Genomic DNA, 18,451 nt, shown 5'->3' on the forward strand with positions numbered 1-18,451 from the left:
AGCAAAGTCCATTATGATGCATTACATCCAGGCGTTTAAGTGTATGTATGAATGAAAGAATGAACCACCACGGAACTTACTGGGCACTCTGTTGATTGCTTTGAGCGGCCGTAGTACTCGGACTGTTCTGATGGCCGTCAAATTGATATTCTGCAGGTCCAGCGAATATTCAACCATCCTGCGGAAACATGCATACAAGTTCATTAACAAGCTGAAGACTAGAAAAGGCCTACGCTTTATCAAACTGTGCTTTCCTGGCTGCCTGCTTAAACGTTCCACATTTTTGTTCTCATTTGTCCTTTAAGCTCCTGCTGCGGCTGCATCTGGATGCTCTGGTTCAGTGGGGCCCCTCCCTTCATTCTGTTGCAGAAGCACACAGTCGCACAAAGTCGGAGGCCTGCTGTGTAACCAATAATTTGAATTAATGAGCAAAGATCTGTGTACCTAGTACAGCGAGACATTTAAAGACACAGGTGGTGGGCTTTGTTTTGCTGCAAACACTGAAAAAAACAGGCAGGGCGACAAAAAAAAGTGTCGTTTATGCCTGAATGTGGAGTATGTTTCTCTCCATCAATGGAAGTGGTTCCTTCATCATCTTAACACTGATGTCAATGCGGTGATGCAGTGGACCCTATAGCATCAAAGTGTGTCCCGCTTCCTGCTGGATATACATGAGCATGACAGGCGTGAGATTAAACCTGCAACTATCTGAGATGAAAGTAAAGCTTCATGAAGCAGCAGGAATCAGAGGTGGAGAAAGTAAACATGCCTGGAGTTAAACTAGGTGAGCAATAATGGAGGAGAGGAGAATAAACTCTGCTACTTGACCTATTTTATGAGGGTTTTATTTCTGGAAAATATAAATCAAGTTGGAATGAAGAATGACAACAGCAAAAGTTGGTGTGAAGGCAAAGATGACAGGAAGGAAGGAAAAATAAGGGAAAAAGAAGAGTTCAGAGCTGATGAATCAAGAGTAAAGCACCAAGGGATGATTAAGTGCAATATAACCATGGCAATAAAGCACAATTGAGAGAGGTGGTAGGAAGGAGCCTGGAGGGTGTTATCTGGTGTTGGAGATAATTATGTTAAGAAGAGAGACAGGCAGAGAGAGCAATATGCATATATCAGAGCGATCAGAAGGACTCTGCTTCCAGTGAGAGTAGGGAGGTGTCAGGATACAGGAGCAAAGAGGTGAAACACCAGCAACATTCTCAGCTAAAGTATTCCAAAGAAGAGTGGATATTAAATAGAGTTTGCTCCAGTTAAGGAATAAAAAAGACTCTGGCCAATTATTTGCTTTCACCTTCCAGCCTACTCATCAGCGGGACAGACAGATGCTTAGAAAGCTCCAATTTCCTGCTGTTCAGAAAGGAGTTTCGTCTGGAATCCTGTAGGCTGGAAACTACAGAAGAGTTCTAAGATAAAACATTTTCACGTTAAAAAAATATGTCAAAGACATCTCAAGTTAACTGGGTCAATGTTCCAATATTCCCCCGCCACACACGTCTTGCTTTATTGTCTTCTGCAGCACAGCAGCCAAACACGATTCAAAACATCACCAACGAATATATTTAACTCAGTGACCTGGGGAAGATGAGAACCAGCTGAGCATGACCTTGGCTCTGACTGGAGGAGCTGCAACAGCAGCCCCAGAACACAATCTGGCGCTGGACAGATCACCAATCAGAACCACAAAATACAAAATAACTCCACATAAACACGGAAGCTGCTGTGGAATGTAAAATGTTAAGACGTTGATGATCATTTTCACCTACAGAACATGCATAGACTGATGATATTGATAGAAAAGATGCATTCAGGGGCAGTATGTTGACTAAGGACACACGAGTGTTGAACAGGTCGGGGAGGAAACATTTAAGGTTCTTCTTAGACAGAAAGAGTGCTGATTGCGTTTCAGGAGAGCCTCAGGTAACATTTGAGTCTAATACTGTATATTAGCATACATTTGCTTGCAGAGCTAATTGAATAGCTAATTGCATAGTTAGCGAGCAAAGTAGCATTCCAGGTTACAGACAAAATGGTTAAAAAAATAATAATTATAATGTCTGTGTCTGCGACCTGATCCAGGCTGAAAAATGTGTCATTTCATGCTAGCAAGACTAATCTTTAATTGGAATCAGTCAAAACCAGAAAACAGTCTGAACCAGTATCACACAGATTCACAGGTTATCTGTCCATGCTGAAAGTCCTCATCTCCTTTGTTCTATTTTCCTCTCCAGCCGTAAATACAAAAGGTTGGGGGGACTGGACAGATAGATATCAGCAGTTTTAACACACACACAGCACTGTAAGTGCTCGGGTCACACTCAAAAAGCCACCTCAGAACTTTAGATAGAAGCCACCTGCGTTCTTACACACAGAGACACACTTAAACTGAAGCATTGGGTCAACACCCCACAGGGGGAGATGGACCATCACTGACCGGCTCTAAAAGGAGGATCAGCAGTCTGGGAACAGACTGTTACACTGTCCTCTTAGTCTAGATTAATGATGCCTCTTACTCCTTGACATGGATGACTTCCTTTGTGCTTCTCCTAAACCACCAGTCATCCTCCTCCAGAAGGTGGATGAGGTCAGTTTGGAATGCTACACCAACGGCTTTGCTTGTGTGTTTTGAGGGGTGGAGAGAAATCAATAACGAAGAGAAACCTTGAACAAATCCCTCTGTGGCCACATCAACAAGGTGGAGGACCTGAGTGATGTAAATCCTTCAACAACTCTCGGAAATCTTGCGAGGGTTAGAAGGGTCCCCCGAGTGAAATGGTTGTGCTTAGAGAAACTTAATGAAGAAAAAAACTGCGGTCACCTTCAGACCTTCAGCCAGGAGAAGCTGGCTGTCGGCCTGGAGGGCAGATTTTTACTGCCTGGATCGAGGACACGGGCCTTAAACGATGATTTAGAATAAATCTGCTGCAATGGCAGAGACACAAATCCACTATTCAAATTATAACCCCCATCCCCTCCCCCCACCCCCGCCTTACAAACACACGCATGCACATAAAATCAGTAAAGGCAATTACCTTAAACACACAAATGGAAAAACATTAAAAGATTTTACACATTCACACTAGTGGACAAAGAGCAGGCCGGCCTTGGAGGGGAGAATAATCTAATATGGCAATTAGATGAGAGCACGGAATGTCTCGTTTTTTTGCCTACAGTCCATCTCTGTCCCTCTGTGGAGAAGATGGCATCAATTATTAAAATGAGTTTAATGGATGCAGAAGATCTTCAGTCCCAACAGAGGCTTAAAGTCACACATGAGCATTAACAACACAACAGTCTCTCCACCCTTTTAACTGTAACCTTTAATGCACCATCCATCCATCCATCCATCCAGTCACCTACCCACCCATCCATCCATCCATACATCTATCCATCCAGTCACCTACCCACCCATCCATCCATACATCTATCCATTCATTCACCTACCCACCCATCCATCTATCATTCACCCATTCATCCACCCACCCATTCACCCATCCATCCATCCAGTCACCTACCCACCCACCCATCCATCCATCTATCCATTCATTCACCTACCCACCCATCCATCTATCATTCACCCATTCATCCACCCACCCATCCATCCATCCATCCATCCATCCATCCATCCATCCATCCATCCATCCACCCAACCAGCTACCCAACCATCTATTCACCTACCCATTCACCCATCCATTCACCGGCCCATTCACCCATCCATCCACCCATCCTTCTACCCATCCATCCATCCATCCATCCAGTCAGTCACCTACCCACCCACCCATCCATCCATCCATCCATCCATCCATCCATCCATCCATCCATCCATCCATCCAGTCACCTACCCACCCACCCATCCATCCATCTATCCATTCATTCACCTACCCACCCATCCATCTATCATTCACCCATCCATTCATCTATTCTTCATCCATCCATCCACCTACCCATTCACCCATCCATTCACCCATCCATCCACCCATCCATTCTACCCATCCTTCTACCCATCCATCCATCCATCCATCTACCCATCCATCCATCCATCCATCCACCTACCCACCCACCCACCCATCCATCCATACATCTATCCATCTATCCATCTATCCATCCATCCTTCTACCCATCCATCCATCCATCCATCCATCCATCCACCTACCCACCCACCCATCCATCCATACATCTATCCATTCATTCACCTACCCACCCATCCATCTATCATTCACTCATTCATCCACCCACCCATTCACCCATCCATCCATCTATTCTTCATCCATCCATCCATCCATCCATCCATCCATCCATCCATCCATCCATCCATCCATCCACCTACCCATTCACCCATCCATTCACCGACCCATCCACCCATCCATCCATCAATCCATCCTTTCAAGTTGTCTTTTCCTCCATGTATGCATTTTCTGTTTGTATATTATCTTCTGTTCTCACATTCCTGCAGTGTGTTGTCACACGTCAGAGCACTAATGAGATAGTGTTACACTTCCAGCTGAGTACAGATGCTCATGCACATGTCTCATTATGAGTGTGTGTGAGTGTGAGGGAGACATGAGAATATCCTGTCAGCGATGAAGGCCAGCTGTCTGCTTCCTGGCGCGATAACCTTGATCTATTCCTCTGTATGTCACACAGTTGATAGACAGATCCCAGATCTGTAAACTCTGTCAAACAGGCTCATCAGCTATGATAACATGTGGGGTGTGCCTGCACTCTTTAAAGTAAAGCTTGGTTGTGCAACTCATCTCCATCCATTCAGATCAGTTTCCTGGATACAAGAGAAGCCTCTGAGCTGCCTTTTTGAAGCAGCTCCTTCCAGAGAAGATCTAGCCTTTGCACCAGTGTGTCACCTTCTTGTCTCCTTCACTGTGTTAAAGCTGATATAAAAATCACTCTCTTTTCTAATTTTTACACCAAACCAAATTATCATGATGGAGAGTCCCAGATTGGGCAGCTGCAGCTCTGTTGATAATAATTACACCTTTGCTGCCACATTAAAGTCCTGCTCTGCTGCAGAGATTCTTAATAATGCATGGAATCAATATCTGTACCTCCACAAATTAGATCTGCATTCTTTCTATGCAAATACTGGGTGCAGAGATTATATTCAATGTCTGACATTCAGGGAATAATTTATCCAGTACTTTTAGAAGGCAGGGACTCAAGTCGCTGAAGCTCTGGTTCGTTACTCTTCAAGTTATTTAATTTAAATAAAGATTCTTCACCGTCATTTCCATACAAATCACTGTTAATGATTTTATTATACCGTCTTAAATTGGATTTAGATTTGCACAGAAGAATAAAGGAGGCAGTAAAAATGGCCTCGTTTTAACGTTATTGACAGAACAAATTTATCAGTGAATAATCAGCAGAAAATGTGCACATCTGTCTAGACAGGTGGTGTCCAATGATAAGCTCCATTAGCCATCCGGACGATGCAATTAACTACATTTATGAAAAATGGGGGATTCATAACTGGAGGCCTTATCTTCAGCCTGTATTCACATACATGATGGCATGAAAATAGAATGGAATTACGCTCATATGTCTAAAAATACAGATCCTGAAAATTCACTCCGCTCGGCAGGATTTGTAGCCTCGACTCTGAAACGGCCCACGAAGGTTCATTGAGATCTGGGGACTTTTAGGGGGCCAAACTCTTTGTCATGTTCCTGCAGTCACGTCTGAATGGAAGCGGTGTTCTGCAGGGGCCCATTGTCCGGGTATGTGGGTGGCGTTCCACTCTGAGAAATAACAATGGTGGATGTGTCAGCGCCTCCTTCCATTGTGGAAAAAGGAAGCCAAAAACTATCTGAGGTGTAGATGCATCCATTGTGGATTTCAATCCGAATCCAAACAGAAGCAACCAACGGCCACACCGACCCACAGCAGCCATTACTGTAGCCTACCACAAGATGGCGATCCACACCTTTGCCTACATACCCAGAGACTACGCTGCTGTGGTGTAATCGAGTACGTGCCCTGGCAGCCCCTCATTAATGCCCTCGCCCGGCCATCACATGCGTGTCACCCTCCCCGGTGCATCGGCAGACCTTTGCCTCCTCCTCAGCAGAGTGCTGGAGACAGATAGAGGGCGTAAACCAAGAGAGGTAGAGCAGAAAGAATGAGTCCATCCTGGGAGAGAAGGTGGAGAGGCAGGTCTGCTCCAGCAGATAGCCCCATCAACACTACCCCCAGATGACAGATGTTCACAAAGGGATGCACACGCAGGCTCACACACACCCCGCAGACGTGCATTCATGCAGTCTATTTGGAGCGTGTGTTGCATATCTTAGCGAGACAGTTAAGAAATGGAATCGTGTGTAAGTTTGGGCCCAGCTTATTGGTTTAAAAGTCTGGTATTTTCTGTAGAAGCGCAGTCCCTGAGGCTCACTGTCTTCCACAGACACTGCAGGGAGCCGCTTCCTGTTTGAAACTGAGGCCTCTCTCATCTCAGATGGCTGCCGCTCTCATCCTTCAAATTTCCCGATGATCTGGGCCGACACGGTTCCTCCGTCTACCTGTCAGCAGCTGTAACCTCATAGGTCTCCCTCAATGCTGCGACCAGTTTCCTGCTGCTGGCTCCGCTGCGGGGATACAGCAGCGCAGCACTCCAGCACATTAGCATCAGTGTTGCTACTGTGAGCCGCAACTGCTGCACAACAGCCACCACGTCACCGATCTCAACCGCCTGTTGCAGTTTTAGTGACGACTGATAAAGATAAAGAGGAAGATGGTACATCCAAAAGACCCATTTAGGATTTGCAGCACTCATAGCTGAGGGCTGGTGTTCCTATGCCTTAGCTACACAAACAGGTCTGCGTCTCCACAAGAACTTTTGCTGCTCTGAGCCACTTTACGTTGATCGTACTCATCCTCTCCTGGGCTCACCACACATTTAGTGTCCCTATGAACATCTCAATCTACCTGGACGACTTTCTACATTTCTAATTTTCCACCAATCAGAAACATTTGTTTAAAGTGATTTTTTTTTAATGTTTATTAGCAAGAGTAGAATAGAAGCACTCTTACTAATCTAAGGCAACATTTCAATTGTTGGCTTTGCTTTGAATTTGGTGAATATATCTATGGATGCATGTATGGATGCATGTATCTGTTTTGTGGACACAAAAAGGTAAAAATATGAAAGCGGTTTATCAGTAGACATGAAAACCAACAAACCAACAGGCTTTTGTTGCATAAAAAAAGAAAAGTCCCGTTTTTAAATACAAAAACAGCATATTGACACATTACTGTGCACAATCCTACTGAGCGCTGCGCTCCAGTGCTGAACACACAGTCTAAGCAGAGCCGTGGATTGAACTCATGCTGCCTCTAATCCCTTCCCTGCAGCTTTCCTACTGCCTGTGTTTGCAGCACAGTTCCCAGGGGTGCAACGTTTTATCCCCCCCCTCATCGCAGCTATGCGTGCACCACATCTGGTGGAGAATAATTGGTGGTGGTGGCCGTATATCTCCGTGGAACGTGCCTAGAGAGCTTTGGGATTTGGCGTACGGCAAAGAAGATGGCAACGAGAGGAAAGACAAGCGGAAGAGGGTCGAGGGAAGCCATAACGAAGATGAGGAAGCGGATGAGAGGGGGAAAAAATGCTTAGAGAAAGCAAGAAGGTGTCAGCAGTGGCTTCTCTGGCCTGAAGGCTTAAAGAATAAACCTGAAATTAATAATGGAAATTCCACAGGAAACGAGAGTGAAACATGCACCTTTCCTGGGGGGAAATGACAAATGGAGGAGGGAAAGACAGAAAATACAGGCTAGATAACGTATTCTGAAAACCTTAAAAGGTGGAAATAAAGCAGATAAAAACCATAAACGCGTCTGACACCCTCTTCAATAAAGCAAGACAGCACTATGGTGACAGTAAAGGCAACACCAGCTTCACATTTTTGATCATTTCTGTTAGCACATAAATTATAGTAAACTTTTCACTCAACAGCTGGATTAGCAGCTCTGCTTACATATTGTTTAGCTGATGATTCTGATTACATTAATCACTTTAACCCAGACAAAATGTGGAAGTCAACAAGAGAAACATCTTTAAATCCAGTTTCATTAGTGCCCATGTTGATCTTTCACTCATACCTCAAATATTCCCTAATTATCAAAGGTACGGTCTGGTTTTTTACACTGTTGTGTTTGAAGCTGCTCTCTCACAGAAGGAGGTGCTCACCCTGCCATGACGATGAAGAAGTCCAGTCGATTCCACGTGTCCCCGAGGTAACATCTGCGGCCAAAGATTCCCAGGGCCACCATCTTTACAACCATCTCCAGAGCGAAGAAAATGTAGATGAACGCATCAAAAGCCTGAAAGACACACAGAGATATTGGTACAAATGTTGGAGAGCTACACTGCACAGTGAACGGCTAAATAAATAAAGTAAGCAAGTAAGTAACTAGGTAAGTAAGTTGTGGTTGGCTATTTTAAGTCTTTAATCAGGCTGGCCACGGGATATACAACTGTTGTTTTATGCTGTTCTTTCTTACAGTTTCCTATCGTTCCCACCCCCAACTTCCCTGATGAGTGTTTTGTTCAGAGTAATTGGGGAATGGAAATAAGTTGTTGGAGCGCTAATCAGTAATAAGCCCTGAATCGACCCCCCCCCTTCTCACCAGGCCTGCAGCTTTAATTACACATGTAATTAAAAGAAAAGAGGGAAAAATCCAGATAAATCAAATCGATGAAGTGCTAATGCAGGTTATTGCTGCAGTGAGCAGCAGCACAGATTAGCTGGTTTATTTTGGGAGATTAAAGATGAGCCGATTGGGATGCTGACGTGTAATCTGGTCGGTGAAGTGCTGAAGGCATGTTGCTCTGAAGCTGAATCACTGATGCGGCTCTTTGTTTTGTCACTATTTGGCCTCTGAAGAAGAAGAAGAAGAAGCCTTTTACTCAGCAGTCCTGGAAGATGCAGCACCTGCCGATGAGAAGGGCTGAGATTCTGACCTTGACCTTCGTTAAACCAGGAAGATGGATTAACTCTTGAGTTTCCTGATCCAATAAGGGGAAAAAAACTCCTCTGACATTTATACCCATGGCTTGCACTTTTCCCTTTACTTTACTGTTTTATGTCTGTTTTTCCTTTATTAACCATTCATCACAGTTAACTCAACAGAATCTAACAATAATCAGTGTTTTTGCCTAATTTTCCCCCTCTGAAATGAGTCCTGCTCAGCTTTAAATGGGAAAATGTGCAGGAATGTGTTATTTTTCAGGGATTAGGAGGAATAATTGAAGACAGCACCCGTTTATATCTCATCTCCCATCATCTAACGGAGGGAATATCCTGTATGTTGAAGCCTTCAACAGGCACCTTCCTGTTAGTGCTAATAGATTTTTTTTTTTGCTTGTGAGGCACAAGTGAAATCGTGGTATTGATAAACGGATTTTCAAAGAGAAGCACATTGACTGTGGCATTGTAGCCCCCTAAATCCATGCTGCTATTGAATGGGTCTATAGATACTTGCTGGAGAAATTCCATTAAGTCCAACTCAACGGCCACATCAGGGAGCTGAATCAATCTGCTGTGTGTTCTTAGACGAGTGTGATGCCGCCTGTGTGTCCGGTGAGCATGTGAACGACGGGGCTCCGCAGTGATTCAACGAACACCAGACCAGCCCGGAGACACGTGCACGTGCGCAGGTGTTACACCCACTCGGACACGGGTGAGAAGGGATTTCGGTGCTGTGCCAGAGGACGGAGAAAGCTGCTTAGGTGGTGTGTGTGAGAAAACCATGCCTGCTGCTGCACAAAGACCACATGCTAGCCTAAGTCACTGCCAGGAATTACAGGCTGCAGCATGAGGAGGGTGGGAGAAGACATCTGAATGTCAGCAACCCCAAGACAGTTTCCTTCATCTTCTGTGTGTGTGTGTGTGTGTGTGTGTGTGTGTGTGTGTGTGTGTGTGTGTGTGTGTGTGTGTGTGTGGTGAGTACCTGCAGTATTTGACATCGGTCTGAGGAGCAGTCGATGTTCTCACAGGGCTGATACATTCCCAGGGTCACGCAGTTCAACAGGATGACCATGATGCTGACGCGCTCAAACCACGTGGAAGCAGCAGTGTTAAGGACAACACCTCAGAGAGAAGCACAACAGAACGGAAGACACGCGGCAAAGTCTCTCCAGTCTGACACAAACCTCAGAGTGACTGCGAGTTGAAGAGGAGGACGGTTATGATGGAGGACCGAACGTCTGTAATGTTACATTAATGTTACATGCACCATCAAACAGGAAATTCCCAGTTAACTATGGCATTTAGTCACATTTCAGTGTATTGAGCCACTTAAAGGGTTGGTTTATTGATTCTAGTGAAAAAAATCATCTTAAATAAATGCTTAGATCAACGCTGCAGAACAAAAGCCAGATGATATCGGCAGCGTTGCCAAACGTTCTGCAAGTACGACAAAATGAACCACGCTTGTTTGCAGAAAAGGTTAATGGTGCGAGCAAAACATGCTAGAGCGAGATGGATGCCAGAAAGAAAAAGGGTGAGAGCAGAGCAGCAGAGTGTGACAGAGTGATTCAATATGCATCTTTTCTGTGTGTGGAAGGACCAAGCGCCTCTTGGCTAACAGGCATGCGAAAGAGGATGTGCTGTAATAGCCCGTGAGGTTCAATCCCTCCCTGAAGCTGCCCAGCTCTGGATCCTGGAATTCTCCCTTGGAGATAGGAGAGCGGTTTCAGCAGGAAATCCAAGACCCTAAACTGCTCCGTCTCCCCAGAAATAAGAAACAAACCATCCTTTTTTCAGTAGCGTTTCTTTTAGCACGGCCTGAACCATGCGAGAAAGACACGGACGGTGCTGTAGCTATCACCGCGTGGATAAAGATAGCCCGTGAGTGGGCAAAACACATACGTGCACGGAAAAACCAGACTGAGGCACACGCATAAACGCCCACTCATCAACAGGCATGAACAGATCCACAGATACGCACGTGCAAACAAACAAACATGGCACCAAAACCCTAAAAGCTCACGCTCGGCCGCCCACACAAGCGCAGTCACACGCTTATTAAAACACACATTAAGACCAATATAGCCTAGATGATGGCCTTCATTTACTGGTATATACAGGAAGAACTGGTTTCTAATTGGTTTTCCTGCTCCTGTTAAACGCAGAAAGAGAGCAGAGAAGATATGAGAAAATAAAGTTTGTACAATGGTGAGCAGAAGCTACAGTTGTATGAAATGAAAAGCAGCATCGGGATTTCTGCTGAGGCAGCAGACATTACTGAAGCTATCTGGAACAGAGAAAAATTAGCTTTCATCATTTAGCGGTTGAAAATGACTGATATATGACGAATCGTTCATTTGGGTCACTGTTAACTGCAACCATTACAGATCAGAAATGAAGTCGTATTTATAGGTAAACACACATTCCTGAATGAGGAAATACTTAAATCAACTGCAGGAGGCATAAAGGCCAGTAATCAAAGCCACTGTTTACCTGCTGGGAAGGTAAACAGTGGCTTTGAGCAGCGTTCTGTGTGAGATTCCCTTCGCTTCCCCCTCTCGGTGAGGGTTTACTCTCCAGCTGGCTCCTGCAGACACACCAGTTCTGTTAACCGATTCTTCCACGTCTCTCATCGGTGTCCCAGCCCAACAATGGATTTAAATGAACATCCAAATGATGCCGAGAGTCTTCAGGCAGGGACCAGGACATTCTGCCGCTTCAGCGTTTCTTGCACAGCCCGACCTTCCTAATGAAGGTCGAGATCCTCCAAAGATGTCACTGAGCCTAGGAAGAGAATCCCCAAAAGAACATCTGACGACAGAGCGAGGATGGATAAAACCACAGGTCATGGCTGTCTTCTTTCCTCCGTAGAGTGATGACAGCCACTTCTCACACACGTCGCTTTTACCAACCTGAATGAGTCTTTCTGCTTTGAAAGTGGCTAAATATACGTCAACTTCCTTACTGGAATTAATCAGGAAGATGTTTCAACTGTGGGATAAGCGGCAGCTTCCCTGCGGTCCATTTTGGAAGGATTTATTGGACAGTTTCAATATTTTAGATTAATGGCTTCTATTAAATATTAGAGTACAACTTCACGTTGGAAATCTGAAAATTAGTCTTAATTTTCCATTAGCCGTCCTGGCAGATTGATATTGGGTTCATGCCAGATGCAGAAGGCTTTGATGGAAAGTTCTCTGCATTCTCATTGTGACTGAACCCTCCTATTTGACATAAAACGTGTTGTCTAGTAAATGACATCAGACGAGCAGCGTTTGACCTGGAGCTCCAGGAGCAGATGGAGGAACATCGCACCATCGACAGGAAGCACCACGGTGTAACAGGTCAGCTATGAAGTCTGTGGCTCCGAGCACATCACCCAGAAGATGTGGATGTGCCGAACGCAACAGCCTGACGGAACTGGAGGAGCTGCGAGGATGAAAGTGTGGCAGCGGGGGCTAAATGAATTCTTAATACTTCACTACATGGTGTCGCTCTTTCTCACCCTTTCCCCGTTTCTCTGCCTCCACCCCCTCCGTCCTGCTCTTGGTTTTTTTGTGTCCAAAGACACACGCTGGAGGCAAATGACCCCCGGTTTCCATGGGAACCAATCGACGATCAACTGTAATAAATAGTCCGAACAACAACAGCGGGAGATAGAAGTTAAGGAGGAAGAATGGAGAGGTGTGTATCGGGAAACTGCTGAAGAAGAGCCAATTTGCAATTTAGGACAATAGACTGTGCGCTGAGAGGATGAGCAGCTGCTTCAGGATAATAACAGTTCTAGAAGAGTTAAATAGGGGTTCTGCCTGGACGCGGTTCTACAGAACAATGATCTAAACTGTAGCTGCTCCAAGTGAGAAGGAACACAGCCGAGGACGCGCTGATGCTGGGGCATCCCCGTTACCTTCGTCGGCAGACAGGAAGCAAGTCTCCACACGTGCACAAGAGCGTGACCACCTCAAACCTCCACGAGCAGCTTTACCTACGGGACCACGTGCACACAAAAAGTCTAGAAACAGGGAAAAGCCTGGATGAACCCAAATCTATGCTGCCTATTCTTCATCACCTACAGTAGATAAAAAAGAGGAAACCCAACCCTAACTCTTTAAAAAGCTCACCTGACCCGTTACCTGACAGCCTCAGGAGTCATTCTCACATTTTGTCCTGATGTGAGACTCCGCTGGGAGCAGAATTCCTCAAACTGTTGATTCCATCGTGGAATAATGTTCACTGGCAGATCTTTCTCGTTCCAGGAATTTTCTATCAGGTGTTCTTCGATCCAGTACAGCTGAGAGGATAATTGGGGAAAGGTGTGTGTGTGTGCGTGCGCGAGTGTGTGTGTATGTGTGTGTTTCTGTGTGTTGGACAGCAGTAAATGTCAGGGGACATCACACGGTAATGCTTCACAGCTTCTCATGTCAGTTCCCCTTCCGCTAAACTGCCAGGACAGTATATGTTCTCGCAAGCGCACACACACACACTCACACTCACACACACAGGCATTCCCAGCCCCTAACATCCCAACCAGGAGGTTAAAACCAGGTCCAAACCCTCAAGCGGACCCCTGAAGGTTTGAGGACCAGCTAAACTCTCTTCGCTTTGCAGGTCAAATTCTGGTTCTCACCACACAACAGACGTCGACACCCCAGAATAAAGTAGAACCGACGTGCAAATGTCCAGCCTCTAAATCATTTGCATTGACACAAATTCCTAAAATGTCCTGACCGTCTCTCCCAGATGGTGACTACTCAGCTGTCAGGAGAACCTTGCCCTGTTCCTATGGCAACCAAAACTGACAAAAGCATTTGGGAGCTTCCCTCTTGTGCATCTTGGCATGTTGCACTTGTAATTATGTCCAGTTTATTGACTCAAGTCACCCACTGACCAGAACAGGAAAGAAAGAAATCATATTCATGGCGGAGTTCGCTGGATCCCACATTCCCACACATGCACATCGAAAAGGAGGTATCAATCGTTATGGACACATTATCAGTGTGGAATGAAGTCAGCAGTCCATCAGCAGCTGAAAATAGACCAGATAACCTCCAGCAGTAAGGAGAACGGAGGGCCTGGACTGGGCAGATTAAGTTCTACTGGTTTACATCTGCCAATTTAGGCTGGAGCGATGGTGAGATATGAGAGAAGGAAATAGAGGAGCAGGAAGAACGTGTGATCCGGCAGATAACAGGGACTGCACACCTTCTAAAAGTGCTAAGAATAAATAATGGCAAGATAGCGTCAAAGACTTTAATAATGCCGCTCATCCACACATATGAGAGCAGATAAACACTGGCTGATAGTAAGTTTTAGGAGTAAAAGTCAGACGATGGGACACAAGAGCAGAAGGGCTCGGAAATTGAAGCAGATTTCTTTTATTGAGGGGTTTTACTGGAGCAAATGTCAGGTTAATGTCAATTGTGAAAGTACTTTAAGGGGTAAATCCCAAGGTTCTGGATTCATGAACACTTTTCCCACAGTCCATTTGTGCCGTGCGTTTATTTACACGCTTCTGCATCAAAGCATCTTTGATGAGAAAGGGCAACTTGGTGGTGAAATGATGTCTTCATCTTCATGGCGCCAGAGCTTGAAGACTCAATTTTCTTGACAGCTTTTGCAATTAGGGACCCATTCTGCACAGAGCAAGGATGTCATGGTTGCATTTTGTCTTCTTTATGCTGATAAAGCAGTTGCAAAGGCGGCGTAATCCTTCAGTCTGTGGTTACAGATCGATGTCTGTTTCACACATTCAGGCTTCCATGAGACCATCTGGTGGGCTTTACTTTTTCCTCTTCCTCTCCCTCGTTTCTGTACTACAGCGGCAAACATGCCTTTGTTATGCCCATAAAGGTTTCTTGTCCTGCCCACGACTATTGTTGGACTATTTCCATCATCCCAGGATGCCCAGCTCATGTCAGCCAGCGCAAAATCCAAAGAGAAAGATGACTCTAAATTACACAACCATCTACAGTGTTCAGAGCCTCTAATCCAGCTGATGTGCATGCTTTGGACCGTGTTCATTGTACTAACACTCCACCAGCGTGCTAACCTCCACACCTACTAATGTGATATAATTAGCAGACCAAAGTGAGTTTAAAAGGGGTTTGTTGACACGCTTCTCTCCGAGTGCTCCAACAGCAGTGAATCCTTTAGCGCGCCGTACTTAAACCAGGTTCGGACCCGATGAGTGATCCCACTTCACTGAAACAACAAAACTCTAAACTCCAATGGGAAATAACACCTGTCCACACTGTAGTATCTGAAGCCTGTGTACCTATTCTCTGCAGGCCTTTACTTCTGTAAGGCCACAACTCGTTTCTCAGCCAGCCAGGTGCCATATTAGGATATGTTCCACATGTGTCCTGTGACTTCTGCCTTTCTTTAAGCTCATAATAGGAGTCTTGTTTTTGCTAAGAGGAGCTGCTAAGAGGTGATGCTGGGGGCCGTAGGCTGCTGGATGTTCTCCATATGAGGATGTGCATCATGAGGCCTTTCTACTACTCCCAGTACTAACTGAACTCTATGCCATTCGGTTTGCTATATTGTGTTATGAGGTCATCAGAGAAGAATGTGTTTACTTGACTGTATAAGAAGGGGCTATCCAAGTAAGCACTTCGGAGATCTTCACCATCTGGACCACGAAACCTCCCTTGGGCAAAGTGCAGTGTCCGATAGATACCTGGCTGTTCTCTCCAATAAACATCTTTTATAACCAAGTCAGCGTCTGCGGAGATTCCCTTCTCATCAGCACCTCTCGACTACCATCAGAAGAAATTTACAACAACACATGCAGGACGAACAGCTGGATCTCAGGCTGAATCAGGCTGGTGTAAATAAAATCAAAGAAAGTGGGGGCAAGGGAACGGAACAATGGCTGTAATCCTGTCAACACAACCTTTACGTCACGACATTGATATTCTCTGGCGCTCAATTAGCCTCAGCTAGTTGCAGTGTTATTTCGAAAAACGCTCTGTCCTCCCCGTTTTTCTGTTGATGTCATTATTATCTGGCAGTGTCCCGATTCCACCAAACATCAAGCCTGGTGTCTGCAGGGGGCAGCACTTTCAGCAGGGACGCCCTGCTTTCTAAACTGAGATGCTCATTTCTGCTCACAGAACAAACGGTAACGCACAGGGGTGAACACAGACGCACCAAAGGCATTAACAGTCAACACTTCCCCAGACAGCAACACGCAGGCGGCCATCATCGCAGGCAAGTGTTAATGGAACCGACTAATGACTGTCATTCACCAAACATCTTCATCTGACTGAGTTCCCCCAAAGCTACTTCATTAAAAATGCCACAGAAATTAGATTTACCTAAAACTTCCAAACTCTATTTTGGTGGAATTCATTATTGAGTGTTGGAGAGTCACAGACAACAAGCTGAAGCTAGAGAGTGAGGGAGACTTGACCTCCAGGACTTTGGTTTATATGCTCACGGCCTGAAGGTGTGAAGCTTCCTTGGTGGGAAGGACAAGGTTGACCACCGGCTGGACCCTACATGTGTTTAAAGGTTTTGTAGGTGTGTGCAGTGGTTTTTTTTCTTTCCTGGAAGGACATCAGCTGTTTGGTCAGATGTTTCCACAGGGGCAGGTTAGCATCTGGGCTAACAAATGAAACTTTGACACGTGTTGGAGGTTTTGGACTCAAAAAAAGATCATTCAGCAGGTTTGATTATCGCAGGATTTCTGGTAGAAACTGTAAAAAGAAAAAAAATCTATTTAAAAAAAAAAAAAAAACACTCAAAATTCCTCAAAGAGAACTGGTGTCATTGTTTGGTCCCCAGAGGTTTGCTGCACGAACTATAAATAACACAGTTTGCACACCGGACCGAGGGAACTCATGAGCCGCTCGGGGTCAGACCACCTGACTCCAATACATCACTATGGTGACACAGATGACTGTGAGCTGTGGGTAAGCAAAAGCCAGGGATCTCTCTCCCACACGCACACACACAGGCACACACACATGCACACACATCTCAGCATCCCCTCTGAATCGTTACCTTATGACACACATCCACAACAGCCTCTCTGCAGGCTGCCAGTCTTTTATTTCAGCTGCCGCGGGCCCAGTAGGCGATGCCACACTGGCATTAATACGTATTGGCAGCTGCCAGCGTGAGAGCGGAGCAGCGGTACAGTAGGATATTTACAGCGTGGGTCACCTGGAGCAGAAGAGAGTTGGTGATCGGAGGATGAGACTCAGATGTGAGCTCGCTACTTTTTTCAAAGTTCTGTTTGTCAGTTGTTCATCCCTAAATTCCTGGATTCATTTATCATTTATCTGTGCTGCAGTAAAGTTCCCAGGTCAGAGCAGCAGGACTGGTTATTTGAGGTTCAACAGTTCTGTGTTTCATATGCTCTATAGTTGTTGTTCCTGGAATGTTCCGAGTGTTTCTGTGTGAACCAGATAAATCATCTTTCGCCACTATTGTGTGCTGAATCCCAGCAGGAGAGGAGAAATCAGGTAAAAAGCATTGTGAGGTCATCACAAAAGTGTTTTACCACAAAATGATCAATGATACAAAGACGATTAGACCAAAAGATCCAGCCAAACTGTCCAGGGTCAATACCCTCCAATATATGATGTAGTCAACATGCATTGACTTATTTTATTTATTTTTTTAAAAACAAAGACGGCATTTAAAACCAGACCAAAGCGAAACCAGGGCATAATTGATTTCTGGGCGTGACTGGAAATTTAAACTGAGGAAAAGATGGAATTTTATCAATTAGCCTCATTTGGTCGATTAAGCCGAAAAGTGTCAGTTAGCACGGGGGAATATTAGACATTTTTGTAAAGTCTTCAGCAGGCACGTAACCTCAAGAATATTCAGTACATAGCTTGGGAAATGTTTGGGTGTAAGTTTAGAATCGTGACGTTTAAGAAACGTTTGCTCAAATCTGTAAAAGACGTTGAATGGTTGAATGGAGAAACAAATGAGGAAATTGGAGCAATACAGGACGAAAGAAGAGGAAGTCAGAAACGGTGAGAAGATGGGTCATTGTCTGCAGACTCTCCCACCACTGACAGGTAGATATATTAACATTAGCATAGCGATTAGCAGCAACATTAGCATAATGAACCCTGATATTACCATAAGAATCCAGCCAGGAAAGGAGGAGAGAGAGAGCCGAAAAAACGTCGAAACATGAATATAAACTGAGGAAATGGAAAACAAATGAAAACAGAAAAGGCAACAGATGCATTTTCTCTACATTTTGTTAGAGCGTCCATAGTATGACTTGCTGTCAGATCTGTTTCCCCTGACTTCACACCCCCCCAAACACACACACACACACCCCGCATCATCTTTCTATAGGTGGAAGTGCTGACCTCTATACATTATAAGATTTCCAGAAAAAATAAAAACACTTTTATCTGCGACTCTTGATGGACAACAATAGATAAAAAAAAACGGCAATGTTGGCTTCATAAAAATATGAAGTCAGAGCTCGT

The 18,451-nt window shown here is 45.0% G+C and overlaps 1 protein-coding gene across 1 annotated transcript in view; it reads right to left on the reverse strand.

The window, feature by feature from the left end:
* The window catches only part of LOC101074957 (voltage-dependent T-type calcium channel subunit alpha-1I-like), a 92,301-nt gene that overhangs the window by 47,106 nt on the left and 26,744 nt on the right, over nt 1–18,451 (reverse strand). Inside the window, 3 exon segments of the mRNA XM_029850636.1 lie at nt 81–178; nt 8,207–8,340; nt 9,970–10,081. Of these exon segments, the coding sequence (XP_029706496.1) occupies nt 81–178; nt 8,207–8,340; nt 9,970–10,081 (344 nt within the window).

The sequence above is a fragment of the Takifugu rubripes genome, chromosome 17 (genome assembly GCF_901000725.2).
Source record: "Takifugu rubripes chromosome 17, fTakRub1.2, whole genome shotgun sequence".
NCBI classification, from domain to species: domain Eukaryota; kingdom Metazoa; phylum Chordata; class Actinopteri; order Tetraodontiformes; family Tetraodontidae; genus Takifugu; species Takifugu rubripes.